This window comes from Python bivittatus, unplaced genomic scaffold, assembly GCF_059951505.1.
Source record: "Python bivittatus isolate LINGU-HERP-01145 unplaced genomic scaffold, Pbiv_v1 ctg000240_np1212, whole genome shotgun sequence".
Lineage (NCBI taxonomy): Eukaryota > Metazoa > Chordata > Lepidosauria > Squamata > Pythonidae > Python > Python bivittatus.
Genome location: NW_028277051.1, coordinates 875,787 through 892,143, shown reverse-complemented (window position 1 = coordinate 892,143; position 16,357 = coordinate 875,787). Strand labels below are relative to the sequence as shown.

At 58.5% G+C, this 16,357-nt stretch overlaps 1 protein-coding gene across 1 annotated transcript; it reads left to right on the top strand.

Moving 5' to 3' along the window:
• Positions 1 to 10,387: 10,387 nt before the first annotated feature.
• Positions 10,388 to 14,381, top strand: PROCA1 (protein interacting with cyclin A1). Its single transcript, XM_088138682.1, has 4 exons — positions 10,388 to 10,739; positions 11,328 to 11,460; positions 12,841 to 12,975; positions 13,662 to 14,381. The coding sequence occupies exons 1-4, from the start codon at positions 10,445 to 10,447 to the stop codon at positions 14,359 to 14,361; spliced, it is 1,263 nt and encodes a 420-aa protein (XP_087994808.1). The 5' UTR covers positions 10,388 to 10,444; the 3' UTR covers positions 14,362 to 14,381.
• The last annotated feature ends 1,976 nt before the right edge of the window (positions 14,382 to 16,357 follow it).

The window sequence follows — 16,357 nt, the reverse complement described above, 5'->3', positions numbered from 1 at the left end:
ATGGAAGGCATCGGCTGCGGGAGGGCTGCCCTACACCGGTTATGCCAGGCGGTGGCAGCAGTGGCACTCTCATCGACTGCACAGCTGCATCTTTCTAGGAGAAGGTGGGGAAGCTGCAGCTGTCCCCACAAGAGGGGCTCTGTTGCAATGCCCAGGTGCCCTTGTGGGCGTGGGAGAGCCGCCCGTCTCCTCTGGGGGAGGATTCGCGTGAGCCGCCCCGAAAGTGCTCTGACCCTGGATGCTGGGGAGAATTGTGGAGTTGAAGTCCAAACATCTTAAAGTCACCACGCTTGAAAAGCACTGTCTTAGAGCATGGTAAGAGTGCCCATTTCATAAAAAGCCCTCACAAGAATGACAGCTTCCACGGGGCAGTGCCATGCACTTGTTGGCACTACAGGGATCCAGTTCGAGACGGATCCTTTCTTTGGGTGCCAGGACAGGGTCAGCAGCAGCACCCCTCAGATCCTAAACCAGGGATCGCTCTGTGGATTCCATCCTTAACGAGAGAAATGGGATTCAAGAAAAGTCGTTCCTTAGAACTGGGCATAGGAAACGGAGGGAGGGAGGGACCTTCCTTGCTCCCAAACCACCCCAGCAGGCGCCCCTTTGAAAATCCCCAGCGAGGCTGGATCCTCCGCTGCTCTAGGCAAAGTCCCCCAGCTCAGCAGCCTGAATCAGTCATTTCAGCTGGGGGGTTGTCTTGTCTGGGGTTCGAGACATTTGGGAGGAAGAGAGGAGGGAAGTGAGGGTGCTGCCTGCGCTGGGGAAACGCTTCCCACCCCACCTCCCCCAAGGCTGGGCTCAGCTCCTCTCCCCCCCCCCCAAATAAAAGCATACAAGTTTACAGCCTCAGAAAGCTGAGCGGAGGTGGGCTCATCCCCCCACCCCACAAACACCTAGCACAGACTCACAGGCATCCACGCCAGCGGCTGCATCCAGCTCTCTGGCTAACTGAGCTGCACCCTGGCCCTTTCAGGAAGGGGCCAAAGTCCAAAGGCGGCCTCCCCCCACCCAGGCCCTCAGCCTACGAGAGGGAGGGCTAGCATAGAGTTCAGGGGGAGGGTCCAGGAGAAACGGAGAAGGGGAGAAGGCATCTAGTGACGTCTGGGCGTTTACAGCCATTGCAGGCCAGCAAGAGGGCTGTCAGTCAGCGGCCGGTCTCGGTTTGGGCACGATCCCTGCCCAGAGCTCGTCTGGGGTGCTCAGGAGCAGAGCTTGGCACCTGGCCTGGCCTGGCCTGGAGCTCAGCTGCAGCCGGAAGAGGAGCAACGCGCAGAGGCAGCGCCTCATCCCAGCCAGTGCAAGAACGGTGGAGGGAGGCAACGGCTGGGTGCCACTTTAGGAACTTTAAGACTTTAATTTTATTCTTTATTTAATTTATTTATTAAATTTCTCTCTGCCCATCTCCCCCCAGTGGGGGACTCTGGGCGGCTCACACAAAGCATTAAAACAATGAATATATATAAATACATAAAACATACAAAATTTATACAGAACGTTACCAAAAAAGAAGGAGGAAGTCCAAGAAGATGATGGATCTGGGGCTGAAGACTTGTACTTCTTGTAAGGACTCAGCACCAAAGACCTTTTTACATGGCTACAACTTGCAATGCCGAGGAGGAGGGTGGAGTTAACCCAGAGCAACACCCTACTTGTGGAGTGCTTGGGGCTCTCTGGGCTCGGTTGTTTCAGAGAACAAACATGAAACTTGAAACTTGGTTGTTTCAGAGAACAGAGCTCAGAGAACCCCAAAGACTCCGCGGTTCAACCCTGAGCTACACATATTCTCTTCCACTGGTAACGCCCTATTTATTGATTGTTGGGGAAGGTGTGCTGTGGTGTGTCCGGTCCTTGGAGAACAAAGACCCTCACAATATTTCCAGGTCTTCTCTTTTGCAAATTGAAGTGCCCAACTCCTTTAACCATTCCTGACTGGGCGGGTTTCCCAGACCCTGATCCTCCAGGGAGATCCTGTGCTTCTGCTCCTGCGTCTCCTTGTCCCTGTTAAGTTGCAATGCCCAGAACTAGACACGGGGCTCCCAGGCTAGCCGAGCTCTGCACAGCCCAGTGGAACGTGGCCATGATCCGGGTTCAGGGCCTCTATTCATCCACACCAAACCTGCACTGGCCTTTTTGCCTTCTGCGTTGCACGGCTGGCGATCCACTGGGTCCCCTAGACTCTTCTCACGTGTGTTGCAGCCAAGCCTGGGGTCTCCAGCCTGCTACCTACGCGTTGGACGGTACCTATCCAGGTGCAGGATAGCTCTATCTTTATCCTCGTGACCGGCGAACACCCTCCGCTCGGTCACGACTTTGTCTTGAGAGAGGTTGGCTGATCCCTCTTGCTCGGTGTCATCTACAGATCTGAAAACATGCCTTTGGTTCCATCGCCCGCATTTTGAAAGAGGTCGGATAGGGCTGGCCTAAGCCTAAAACCTGGATGACAAAGCCCAGTTGCTCCCCACACAGACCAGGTGGTGCCCAAACCAATGAGCCATGCTGTTGTGCCTTTGCGCGCCGGCCCAGTTCCCCAGCAATGGCTGGTTCCCACAGCCCACAGAACATACTTGCTCCCCCCAGCTTTGCCTCAGCTAAAATATGGTGAAAATCCACCCCTCCAGAGAGCATTTTGCATGATTGCAAAACGACGCTTGAGCTGTGCTGGGAAGAAAGGGTTCCATAGGCTTCATCGTTTTTGCAGAACATAACCCTGTGTTGCCCTCGCTGTGGCTCCTTTATAACCTTCACCAGCAGCCCCTCTCCCTTCCCTCTCAGTTGAGCTTCCTTGTTTATTGCAAGCTGGGGTCCCAGGGAAAAGGCGTGTGGCTTAGCACACACACACCCCTCTTTGGGGTTCCTGTTTCTTTCGGAGGAAGGTTAACTTTGGAGTCAGCGCACTGCCTTCCAGGTCAGAGGTGGGCACTGGTCCACGATCAGTGAACAACTTGCACCCACAATCGCAACACAAAGGATCAGTCTGCCTTCATTCCCGGGCATGTCACGCCCAGATCATCACAGGCTCCATGGCCAACTTGGATGCAGAAAAGGGGTTCCCACTCAGAGGAGGGCCCGTCCTTCCACAGAGCAGTTATCGACACAAATAATTCTTTTTCACTACGTTAGCAGAAGAAAAGCAACATATATCTAATGGGATCACAAGGAATTAGGTGAGAGCAGAAAATGAGCAGAGGTGCAATGCCCGAGTTGAGCCAGGGCCTTGAACCTGGGCACTGCTTCCTGCACGGAGAAATCCTTTTGCCTCAAGGCCAAGGCTCAGAGGTCACTGAAGACCAGCCTGGGACTTTTGTGGCTCTCGGGTCTGGAGGGGAGAAAGTTTGAGTGTGCTGCTGATAAATGGGCTTTCCAGCAGCAGAGAGCATGCCTGAGCACCCCGGTTCATGCATCAGGGAGTTTGATGTGTCAGAGGAATCACTCGTAACTTCTCGGTGGCATCTGAGTTCTTTCCAGGGTGAGGAGGGAGGGGATCCCATTTTCAGCATCCAAGTCAGGACAGGGAATGTACATTTAGAGTGCAGGAGAGTAAATGCTGGTCTCGCGTTGTGCTGATCGCAGCTTCAGACTGGGGGTCTTTGCTGGCAGGGCTACAGTCACGAAGCCGGGCGTCTCCCTGAGCGGGCTGGAATTGTGGGGGTGGTGGGCTTAGGCAAGCAGGCAGCTCTCCAGCTGGGTGACAGGGTCAAGTGGGACGGAGAAGCTAACGGGGATCCCTAAGGGTTTGGAAGCAGTGGGGAGGCAGGGGGTCCCTTTCTGGGGCTGCTGCTGGAGCTTCTGGGCCCCTTGTCTGCGCTGGGAGGGTGCCAGGCCTGGTTGCGCTGGAAGGAGGCACCTGCCTTGCAGTAGGTCAGAGCCCTTGTGGCTCGCTCCTCCCGAGAGTGGGAAGTCAACCTTGAGCGGCTCCCTTCTTCCTGTGGGGGTGAGCCTTCTGAGGCCAGGGGTGGCCAGGGTGCTCCCTGGTTCCAGCACTCCTGTGGGACTGGCAAGGCGAGCCATTTCTGCCTACTGGCAATGCCCTCGGGGTCTTCTCAGGATCCTCCGGGGGTGTCAGACCGAATCCGTTGGCGCAGGAGCGTAGCCCGGAATCTACCTCTTCTGCAAGCTCTCAATATGGGCTCATTCCTGGGATCCTGGCCAGGGAGGGGCTTCCCCAGGACAGACTTTTTATGCCCCCTCTGAGCATCTCTCGGTGTTGGTGCTCTTTGTGGGTTGTTTTATCCCTCTGTGATGAAGGGCTGGTGCCACGGCAGACGTTCTTGTCTCGGCTGCCCGTCGCTGTTTCTCTGGTGCTTCTGCTGTGTCTCCAACAGAAGCAAATATGTGTAGCTCAGGGTTGAACTGTGGAGTCCTCGGGGTTCTCCGAGCTTGGCGGTTTTCTTGCAAACATTTCGTTACCCAGCTAGGTAACATCTTCAGTGCTAGAAGGGAGCGGGGTTTGCTCTCTGTTTATATACTGTGGCATGAACGTTTGCAAGAAAACAGCCAAGCTCAGAGAACCCGAGGACTCCTCTGTCGTGCCTCCTACCGGTTGCTGGTCTTCAGCCAGAACTAAAAATGAAGGGTCTTGTTGGGGACCTCCCCCAAGCATCCTTCCCATTAGCTTCCTCAGTGGGGGGCCCAGATGGGTTGACTTGATCCACCGATAACACAGCCTTGGATCCCCCAGCTAGGAACACAGGGAGAGGTCGTTCCAACCGATCTAAGCAGTGTCTCCTTGGGAAAGGCAATTGTATCGTTCGTTTCACGGTTCTTTTCTATGCACACACACGCACACTTATTTCAGACTCAGTAACAAGGGAATATATATCTGTATTAAACATGCATTTATTCTTTAAAGGCGGAACTGTACATCTGGCGCAGAAGGTAAGGTGAAGGTAAATTTTGTTTTGGGCTGCATTCAACTCCTTCTGACTTTGTGAATGCATCGGTGCAATTTTCTCGGCAGCATCCCGTGCTACCTTCTTTGGGGCGGCTTGTTGACTTTGCAGAGTAGCCTAAACTGAAAATTCCTGGTGGTCTCCCATCCAAGGTCTAACCAGGGTGACTCTGCTTAGTGTTTTGAGATCAGCCAAGGTCGGCCATCTGCTACTGATTGCAAAAATAACATGGGGGGGGGATGGTGGGTTAAAATCTGCTCATTGCAATTGTCTGATGCCTGAAGACTGACAGGTGCAGCTTCACCAAGGACAACATCAAAGAGAAGTTGACTGCTGAGGCCAAGGATATCCTTCCTCGCCCAAGCTGGTGCCCTCTAGATGTGTTGGAGTTCAACTCCCATCATCCCCAGACAGGCTGGCCAAGTGCTCAGCAAACAAATAACCCCTCCCACGCAGCTGAACTTCATGGTCCATATCCTGCCTCCTCCTGCTGCTTCTCAACTCCAGCAGGCAGGGAACGCAGCCCAGGGAGCAATGCACTCTGCAAGGCGCCGGCCAGGGGCCAGGTCCCTTCTCTTGCCCAGGGAGCTGGGCTGGTGGGCACAAGGCCTCCAACAGGATTCCTGGGCCATGTCCCGGCAGCTCTGCTTCCCATGGACCCCCCCCGCCCCGGCTTGGAAGGAGAGAACTCCAGGCGGGGAGCCAGAGGGTGGATTCTCGGGAGGGAGATGTCCCACCTGGCCTCACGGGAGCAAAATTCTGGCTCCCATCCAGGGCTGGAAAGGCTGGAAACCATTTCATCGTCGTAGTTTCCAACCTAAAGAGAAAGGCTTGAGTTCAAAGACTGTAGTAAGCCCAAATGTGGCTGCCTGTTGTGTGAACCTGGAGAGGGGTTAAGGTGGGAGTCTGGAGGTTCAAGTGACCTCTTGATCACAGAGCCCGTGGGGTGAGGTGGGACAGTTGGTCTCTTCACCAACAGTATTTGGGTTTTGTGCAAAGAAAGTCAGCTTCCCCCCTTGAACATTGCCTTGAACTCTCAGAGAAAAGGCAGGATGTAAATGTGATAAACACACTAATAATATAAAATAAACTCTGCTGTTGCATTTTATAATCCTGGTGTGTGGCTTGGCCTGATGTGTGAACCAGGTTATTTTGCTTGCTCAACAAGCTAGGGCCAAGTTACAGAGTTACAGTGACATGGGAGAGCCCCAGGTCCTGTGCTCACCAGCACCTGTGTTTGCAAAGGGGACGATGGGCTTGGTCTCCCAGTCGGCCAGCCCGTGGCCTCACATTCTGCCCCGTGTTCTCTCAGCCCAAGCCCCGTCAGGAGCAGGCCCGGCTCTGTGGCAAGGCCCCCCTTTCACGTGCAGGAGGCCCAGGCATGAGCCACCCCTTCCTCAGCGAAACTCCCTTTCTGGCCCGGGGCTGCGTATTGTGGGGCTGAGCCCTGGGAGCCCCAGCCGAGGGTCCTCCTTGCCCTCCCCCGTCGGCCTGGTGGGACCAGCCCAGGATTCGTGGTGCCCTCTTAGGAAGCCCTCCCTCCTCTTCTTCTCAGGGAGGCAAGGCCTGGTGCCTGGCTATCTGGGCCAGAGATAAGGGCCAAGGTCTTCTGTCCTGAGGAAGCGGGCACAGCCCCGTCCTTCCTCCCAAGGCGCAACGTGCAGAACTTCCCCACTCTGTTCCCGAACGTCCCTGCCAGGGCCAAGCCAATGGGAAGACGGGCAACGAGGCAACTTGGGACAGCCCAGTCAGCTTACAGTAGTGCTGACTCAGTTGCCCCAGCCGGAAGATCTGGGGGTCATCGCAGGCAGGACTCTTCCTCGGCGTGATGGCGCCTGCCCGCCTGGCAGATGTTCCAGGGCCAGAGGGGCCTCCACCCATGCTCGGTTTCAGCTCCTTCCGTCCCCGATTTTGTCTTCATGGATGCATATGTACGTGCTGTACCCATCGTACCCTGACCCTTCTGGAGAAGGAACGTTACGTACCGTGCGGAAAAGGAGTAAGAAATAGCACAGAAAAGAAACGGAAGACAACAGGGAAAGGAACAGAGCTAAAACAAACGTATACCCTCTCTACAACTGTCCATCCTTTTCAGCTATCTTTTCTTCTTCTTCCTTCTTTCCAGAAGGAAATGGAGGCCTGGGTGGTCATCGCTGTTTCAGGGGGGATATGAGAGCGCTGCAGAGAATTTGGGTCTCCGGGGCCAGGTGGGGTGCATCGAAGGCAGGGAAAAACCCACGGTGGCTGCAGAACCAGCCTCCATAGTCTCTGAGACCTCCTGGAGGACGGCTGAAGTCCCAGAAGACTGGAGGAGAGGAAGAGTCACCCCATCTTCGGAAAGGGAAGGAGAAGGACCCAGGAAATGACAGGCCTGTTAGCCTGGCAAAATCCTCAAGCAGCTTATTAACCAGGGTGTTTGTGAGCACTTGGATAGGCAGGTTGTGATTAACAGGTTCTTAACAGACTAACCTTGGTTGATTTTTCAAGAGCTGCTGGTTTAGTAGATCCAGGGAATGCTGGAGGCGTAGTTTACCTGGCCCTCAGCAAGGCCTTGGACAGAGTGCTGCAGGAGGCTCTCCTCTGGGGCGATGCTCTCCTTGGTGGATGCCCCTTGGCTTAAACTCAGCAGAAGTTCCTTGGAAACACAAAGTCACACTCATGTTGAGAGAAACTCTTGAGGGCACCGCAGAATTGCAGTGCTTCAGGCCTCTGTCCCCTGAGGGTGCACCCCCCTTCCCCTACCTTGGTTGGAATCTGGCACTGCTGGCAGGATCCCGCTGGCAGGATCGCCCTGTGTTCCTCAGGCTGTCCAGAGGCAGCTGGTGATTGACTTAACTAGCCTTCTGATCCTGGGGGTGGGGGCCTTTAGCTCCCAATATATCTCCCCCCACAATACCACCTACATTTCCCATGGCCTTTGGCCTTTTCCCCTGGTGCTTCGGGCCGCTGGTGGAGCAGAAAACCCTGGCTTGATCCTGCATTGCTCTCCTGACCGTGGAGCTCTTGGCTGTGTTGGCAGGAGCGCCCATCCCACCAGCCCCAACGGGGGCCAGGTTCGCTGGCTCTTCTGCCCTTCCCGTCTGCTCCCAGCACTCCGAACACATGGTGCCTGCGCCGAACCGATCAGAGCAGTGCCTCTTCTCATTTTCTGCACCCAGGACCCTTGGCCGGAGCATGTGGCCCGTGTAGCCTCCTTCTGGGTGAGGGGAGGGAGGGGCCCGATCTCCCCTCTGCCCCATTCACAGCCTCTGCTCTTCTCTTGCGCCCCACAGCAGAACTGGGGAGCGGGACCTTTCTCTTGCTTCGGTGCGCTGCCTCCGCTTCTGCTCCAGGCGTCTTTCATGCGCTGCCGTGGCTTCCTTCCCGGGAAGCACAAAGACCCCAGTGCCCGCCAAGCCTGGGCTCCGGCCCCCTCAATGGAGGGCCTGTTCTCTGGGCAACGGGGACGAGCTCCACTCAGTGGGATAATGCCCCTACTGGCTCCCGCAGGGGGTCCCCAGCCAGTCCCGCCGTGGCTGCACACCCGTGCTTCTTGGGAAAAGGGCACCCCGCCACTTGGCTCTCTGCTTGCCCTTCCTCTGGAGCTCAGCACTTTCTCGGGAAGGAGAGGATGTGCCTCCCTCAGTTGCAGGAACAACCTTTTCCTTTGGAGCGCCTCAGAACTGACTGCCCAACAGACCGGTCCCCTGACCCTGATCTTCACTCCCTTGACCAGGACCCGGGCCAGTTCCGCTTTGGTCTCCCGGACCAGCTTCTCCACCACTCTTCTGGAGGCCCATCTGATCTCTTTGGGATTTCACCCAGGTGGAAAACGATGGTTTTGGTGCTCCCCAAACCTAACTGTGATGCAGACATAGGCTAGTGTCTCCCACCCTCATCCCACGACCCTTGTCCCTGCCACTCCTCTCTCTCTGATGGTTGGCAGTAGAGCTGCTCAGGTGCCCTGAGCCAGGGAGGGAGGAGCCAGAGGGGTGAGGGAGTAAGTGGGGCTCCTTGCAAGGAGAAGCCTTGTGTCCTGCACACCTGATGCACTTAAGAACCAGGTGGAGCTCCGATTGCACTGTCATGGCGCCATTTTGACTCTGTGGACCCCCCCAAAGGACCCCCCATCTGTGCAGGTAATGGCTGTGCATCTCAGCATATCTCTCCAGAAGCCCCATGAAGTCGCCGCACATGGTTCGAAATCCATCATTCCTGCCGGGCTCTCAGTGAAGGGGGGATTCAGTCTCTGGGGCAAGAAGGGGTCACCCTGTTGACCCTGGGGGACAGGCCCCATCTCGGGACAAAGAGCTCCATCTCAGGCAAAGAAAAGGACTGTGGGGGAGAAATCCCATTGCCCTGAGGCTGCATCCTATGGGCCCTGCAAGATCACCCCATCGCGGTTGCTGCAGCAACCGGCCTCAGCCCACCTCCTGGAGCCAGGCATGAATTCAAGAGATGGGGTCGGGGGGGGGGGAAGGGGGGACAGGGGAGGTAACTCTCGGTCAGGCCTGTCAGCAGAGAAAGCAGGCAGCGGTGTTACTAACCCTTTCCTCTTCTGTGCGCTGCAGCCGCAGACGGGCTCTCTGGGAAGGAAGAAAAGAGGATCTGTGGGGTGGGGGGCAGAGGAAAATGCCCTGCCTTCTCTGACTCCTTCACCAAGTTTTATATCTGCATCAGAGGCTATTTGAGGTGCAAGTTTTCATTTGATGTTAGCCAGGAAGGGGTCTTTTGGGGTGCTCCCCCCCCCCAATAAAGTATGCACCAACTTTGCTACAGGCAAAGAACTTTCTGGCTGGCTAATTGAGGGGATTCGTTTTAAAAAAGTTCTTAAATGCCTGGAAACCTCTTGCATGAGAGGGGCTACACAAGGATCGTAAATCCAAGAGTCATAGAAGTGCCATCGCCAGGCTGGGGCAGGAGGGAAGGCGGCTCAGAGGAGCGGGGCCTTAAAAGATCGGCAGCCTGCCCTGGCAGATCTGGGCCTTGCTCCACACCTGGCCGTCGCAGACACAGCTGCACTGACTAACCCTGACTCCAGCGAACCCCGCAGGGACATGACACTGGCTTGGTGGCTTAGCTGCAGGTCAAATATTGCAAAGGCTTCTTTCAGCTCAGTTCTGGCCTACAGCCACATCCGCCTGGAGGGCTAGCTTCTTGATGGGCCGGTGGTGGGCACCCAGACTGGTCGGTGGGAGGGAAGGAGTTCCCCTTCGGGAGTCCCAGCAGTAAACTGAAACAACTGCAATTTATTGAGCTTATTCAAGGGGTGCTGGCGGTAAGAGGTAGACTGCAGCTGAACACAGAGGCTCCACCGAGTCACCGGAAGCCCGCTCTCCCTGGAAGCCTTTCCCGAGGCAGCCAGCGGCCTCTGCCTTTGGGAAGGCCGCCCACCAAGCCCCCAGCGCTGGGACAGGCCTGCGGGGCGGGGAGCAGCTGCTCCTCCTCCCGCCCCCCCGGATCAGGCCACCGCTCCGCGGGGCTTAAAAGGCGGCGAGCCCGCGGGCGCTGTCTCTGCGCGGTGGTGCTGAAGGAGAGCTCGTCCCGGCGGCGGGCGGGAGCAGCCCCGCACCATGGGCCCGGCGGCGGCGGCGGCGGTGGCGGCGCTACTGGCGGTGGCCGGAGCCAGGCTGCCCCCTTGCTCGCCCCGCGGACGGGGGAGCGACGGGCGGCTCTGCGCAGAGACCCGGGCGCCCGGCGGGCAGGCGACGGCTTTGGCGCTGCGCAGCGGGGGCGCCGGCGAGCGGGCGCGGGATCCGGGCTCGGCCAGGGGCGCGGGGGTTCATCGGCGAGCCAAGCGGGGCTTTACCTACCCGGGCACCCTCTGGTGCGGGGCCGGAGACATCGCGGAGAGCTACGAGCAGCTGGGTAGGCGAAGCTGGGTGGCCCCGGTGGTCCAGGCCAGCCGCGAAGGGCGGCCTAGACCACCGCTCCGGTGGCCCCAGCCCAGCCCAGCCCAGCCCAGCCCGCCGCTCCGAGCGCCGCCTGGCCGCAGCCCTCGGCCGGCCGGCCGGCCTCGGGACAGGAAGGCGCTGCCCAGCCGGGAGAGCCTCTGGTCTCCTCCTCCGTCTGGCGGCGGGGAGTCCCGTGAGGAGGCGCTCCCGGCGCTTGGCCTTGCTCTCGAAAGTTTCCCGGGCATTGGGGTGCCGGGAAGGCCTCTGCTGCGGGAGGGGACAGAGGGCACGGCCAGGCTCTGGCGGCTGCGGCCCCAACGGGAGCAGACTGCAGTGCCAGCTGTGGGCAGAGGGGCCTCTCTGAGTGGCACGGCCGGCCTGGGAAAAAGCAGAGGCTCTGCCTACCCCCGCCCCCACCCCCCGGCTGTCCAGCCGTGGAAAGTGCAGCCGGTGGTCCCAATAACGGAGCCGTCTGGGTAGCAGTTATGGCCCGGAGGGGGGAAGACCTGGCGGCTCGGCGCTGCTCCCCCTCCAGCTATGGGCTCTTGCTGCCCCCCTGCAGGAGAGCACCAAGAGACGGACAAGTGTTGCCGTGAACATGACCACTGCCAGCACCTCATCTACCCCTTCACCTACAAGTACGGGCACCACAACCTGCGTTGGCATACCATCAGCCACTGCGACTGCGACAGGAGGTGAGCTGCGGGGAGGAGGCCAGGCAGGGAGACCCGATTTGGGGGAAGCAGAGCCCCTCCTAAAAGGAGGGCCTGAAACAGCCCCCCCCCCCCAGGCCTATGTGATGAAAACACCACAAATAGGTGCAGCGGGAGGGCTGGTTAAAGAGGCTTCCAGCCACGTCTGGCTCCTGGACGCTCCGTGGGCCCATCCACGCCGTTATCACAGCAACAGTACCGAAGGGCCCAGCTGTCTCTTCTTCTGCGGAGGGCTTTTCTCAGGAGAGCCTGTAGCCTTCAGATATCCTTGTGGCCTCCCCCCCTAATAATCAGATTCAATCCTGCTGGTTTGGGGGATCGGCCAAGATTGCTAGCTGCTGCCAGGGAGTGCTGGTGAGGCCCCTGAAGGTGGCCTTGGACCAGGTTACCTCTCGATCCAGCGCTGAGCAGTGGTGCTTTTGGGAAGGGGCCTCTTGCAAACCCTGATGGTGGCGGGCTGGTTCCTACAATAGGCTTCCCCACTGCTTGGTTTGGCCAGTTACCTGGCTTCACACGACACATGGAAACCTGGCCAGCCTACAGGTGGGATTCGCGGCATGTCTTGGGAAACAGTCATAGGGTTGGGCGCAGGAAGGCCTTTTCCTGTCTCCTCCCTCATTCTAACCTCTGGGGGGCTCTTCTGCAGGCTACAAAGACACTTTTGGGGGGTGGGTTTTGGGCCGACAGACCTGCCAGGCTGACCATCCCTCGTGGGCTGCAGTATGCAATTCTGATCCCACACAAAGCCGTGGCTTGTGGAATAAGCCATGAGTGGTGGTTGGACTTGGGGGCCCAGCAGCTTTTTGGCCTGAGCTCAGCCTGTTTGCAGCACGAGCTGGGCTGGATCAGGCCAAGGCAGATTCCCCCAGGCGCCTGGGCCCCAGTTCAGCCAAGCAGGTCTGCTGGGGGATTGGATTTCCGGCAGGGACTCAGAATCCCATCTCATGTTCGGCTGTGGTTCGATGCCTAACGCCAATCGAGGGGCTGCCTGATGCCACACAATGCTGGGCCAGAGGCAAGATTACAAAGATGCCCACACTCAGCTTCCTCCCGTGCAAGACCCCTGACTGTGACCCAACAACACCCAGAACCGAGGGGCTTGCAAGTCTGCTCGGTTTTATTTGGGGCATCCACTGGAAGGCCTTCAGAGCGTGTGAATCCTGCAGCAGTGTGCGCTCGGTGCAGTCAGTTTAGAACAGCGTTTCTCACCCTTGGCCACTTTAAGATGCGTGGACTTCAACTCCCAGAATTCCCCAGCCAGCATGGCTGGCTGGGGAATTCTGGGAGTTGCATTCCACGCATCTTAAAGTGGCCAAGGGTGAGAAACACTGGTTTAGAACAAGAACCTCCCGCCTCTTTCAGGCTGAAAGACTGCTTGAGTGCCGTGAACACAGCTGCTTCCCGCGTGGTGGGACAAGCCTTTTTCAACATCATCCAGGTGCCTTGCTTCGAGTTTGTCTACAAGGAGGTCTGCGTGGAGTCCTACCTCTATGTGTGGTGAGTGGGCCCGGCCCTGGGCTGCTCTCCCCCCTTCAACAGGCAAGGCCTCCTCCGCAGACGGGGCTTTGCCCACGCCCCACAGCTCCCTTCACCCAAACCGACACCGAAGCTCTCCTCTGCAGGACAGCAAAGGGGTTGGGAGGTGGGGAAGGAAGACTATAGGGCGGCCGAGCCAGGATGAGTGAACCAAGGACACTGGCACGCCCAGAGCGGGTCCTTTGGGGTGAGTGCAAGCCAGCAGGGAGATTATCTCCTGGAGGAAGTCTGGCAGCCATCGCATCCCTTCCTGTTTTTAAGGGACACTCTGCTTGGGATGAGCGGCGAAGGGTAGCTGGCCGTTGGCCAAGCTGGCATCTACCTTGAAAGAAAGGAAAAGGCAGCCTGTGAATCGGGCCCCATTCTGGGGACCTGCATCCCTACAATTTCCTTGGCAAGGTTCCTAGTGGGTTTCCCCTTGCCTTCTTCTGAGATCCCTCACAGGCTACTTTGTGCAAGGCATTCAGTGGGCGCAGCTTATACAGGAGTGTTACAAGAAGAGCTTACATCGGACCCTTGAGTTAACTTCTTGGCTTCCAAGCTGATCGCTCAGTTGCTTTAAAGCCACCTGGCACTGGGCTCCCCCTCGAGAGTTTCTGTCCCCTTGCAAAGGACCCCACATCCCACTCTTGCTCTTTCCTTCCAAGGTGCAAGAACCACAGCACCATGGCTGTTGCTGTCCTCCGGGACCCGGTGATGTTCGACTATGGAGGAGAACTGATAGACGTGCCAGCAACACGCCGCCAGCCATCACCGGCCGCTTCCACCGCCGTTTCCCCCAAGAGCCGCTTCCAACCAGCGGGGAGCTCTGCTTCTCCTCCTCCCCGGAAGCCAGGCCAGACTGCCAAGAGACGGCCCACCCTCGGCCCCCGGGCCAGGCCAAGCAGCGTGGCCCCAAAGCCTCGGAAGGGCAAAGGGAAGGAAAGACCAGGCCGGAAAGGGAAGGGGGCAAAGAAAAAGCAGAAAGGCGCCTGGGCCAAGGCAGGCGCTCCTGCAGCCCCCCTGCGCCCCACCAGGGAGGGAGCCACCGTCTCCCTGAAGCAGCTGGCTGTTCAGGAGCTGGGGAAGGGGGACACCCAGGCCCCAGGCAGGCACCCTGAGGTGGGGCAGGGGGACTCTTTCAATGCCATCCTCAGTGATGAGCCTGGCAGAGGAGGGACTGACCTGGGGGCTGGCGCTCCGCCTGAGAGCACTCAGACCACCACCCCTGGGCCGTCTGGGAGGAGGAGGAGGAGGAGGAAGAGGAAGAGGAGGAAGAAGCTCCAGAAGGAAGAAGAAACATTGCCACGTCATCAGCAGCCCTCTGTGCCCAGCAGAGACTTGGAGGAGGAAGCAGGGGCAGCGTAAAGAAGGAGCAAAACGCCACTCACCCAAACCTTCTCCCCCATGGCAGCAGCTCTCTCTGGGGCAGAGGGACCCTGCAGCTGAAGCGCCAACAGAAGACCCAGCCTGCTCAGCTGGCCTTAATCAAGAAGGAATAAAAGCGGGCAAACCATGCACAAGTGCTCTTTGTGAGTCTGTTTTGCACAATCCCTTCGCCTTGGGTAGGGCTCTGGGCCAGTGAGCCCCCCAGAAGAGGCCAGGTGAGCCTCCGGGCCACTGGCAACTGGGGAGATCTGGGCAGCCAAATGCCAGGCGGCTGGGAACAGGCAGGAACCTCCTGGCTGGCTGCTTTGCCCGCTCAAGGGCTCAAGTTGGTCTGCAACAGACCCCCTCACGGCCTGGGAGCTGCTGCAGAGCAGGGAGGCTTCCCGGGGGGGGGGGGGGTGTCAGCACCTGCCCTGCCCTGCCCAGGAAGGAGCAGCTTTGAATCCCCAGCGCTTGCCAGAAAACTAACTCTGGGGGACCAGGCTGCCCAAGGGACTCCGCGCTCCCCCGTCTCCCACCACTTGCTGTCCTTTCCACGTCTCAGGCCCCTCTCTCCCCACTGCAGGCCACACGAATGGAGCTCCGGTTCCACTATTTTTAAAATAAATGTCCTGAGATGTTCACTGCTGGCTCTTCCCAGCCTGGCTGATCTGACTGGTTTGTTTGCCCTGGCAAAAGCCGTGTTCAGCTTCTCAGAAGTATGTGGGGGGCGGGGGGTGGGGCGCACCTTCAAGAAAATAGCAGAAAGGGGCATAAAAAAGACATTATTCTGGTCCATTTAAACTGAACAAAAGATAGATGGCAGGAGTGCCTTTAATTCTCCCGCCTGCCCTTTGGCCCCACTGGTGGGTCAACAACACCGTACAAGGTCCCTGCTCTCGACCCTGGAGGACCTGCTTGGGGGTCCAGCCTCAGAAAAGTGGCCTTCTTGCTCCCCCACCAGCCCTCCTCTGCCTGCCCCCAGAAATGGCGGCTCACTGTGCCTGCTCCTTTCCCTGCAGGCCTACCTCCCCCAGGGACAGGCTGGGCAACGGACACTTGGGGACCCAACTGGCTCAGCTGAGCTCCCTCCATCAAGGCACCGGGCACACAGACCAGCCTGCTGGCAGAGCAGGGAGCCATTCTGGGCCCTTCCCCTCTAGGACCCGGGCAATCCATGGGGGTGGCTGCAGCCATGCTCCTCCCCAGGGGTGGGGCCGAGTAAGGTAAAACATGCTTGCCAACAGCAAGATGAGCACGCCTGCTGCTGATCCACACTGGGGCCAAGGAGGGCAGTCTGCAGCGGGGAGTTGGTCGTTCCCAAGGAGCCTGAGCAGGGGAGGGTCCCAGACACCCCTGAAGCCTCTGAAGGGCGGCCTGCCTTTGCTGCAAGCGCCATGGAGAGCAGGGGTCCCCGTCTGCCTCCTGCAGCAGCATCTGCTTGGCTAGGTCTGCCTTGGGGGCCCTGAGGAACGTGACCCTGCCCCCTGTACATGCTGGTGCAATGAGCCGCGCTAGTTGGCCCCATCTCCTTGCCTCCGGTGCCCGGCTAAAAAGACGCCAGGCTGGAGACTTTGTGGCAGCTTCACGCACAGCAGCCAAGCGAAGGCCTGAAGGGAAGCGGCCCGCCTTGGAGGCAGCGTGGGGCTCACCCTCCGAGTGGCACCCCCCCGAGAACAGACTGAGAAGCCCAAGCAGCCTCCAAAGACAGCAACCAGAGTTGCCCCCTCCTGGCCCAAAGGCCAGGCTCTACTCCCCGAAGGCAAGGGGCTGCTCCGCTGAACGGCCCCAGGTGCTGGTCTCCCAGGGAGTAAGCAAAGAGCATGCCCACCGTGGGCAGAAGCAAAGACAATTCTCTGCCAACGCGAAGCCCCCTTTGGTTCCAAAAAATACAAGCTGGTTCTTGTACACCCAGCAAACCCAGTTCAGCCCCTCCTTCGCCCAACGGCCACCGGCTGACTGGAGGAGCCGGGACCCGCCAGCCTGGCATCTCGCC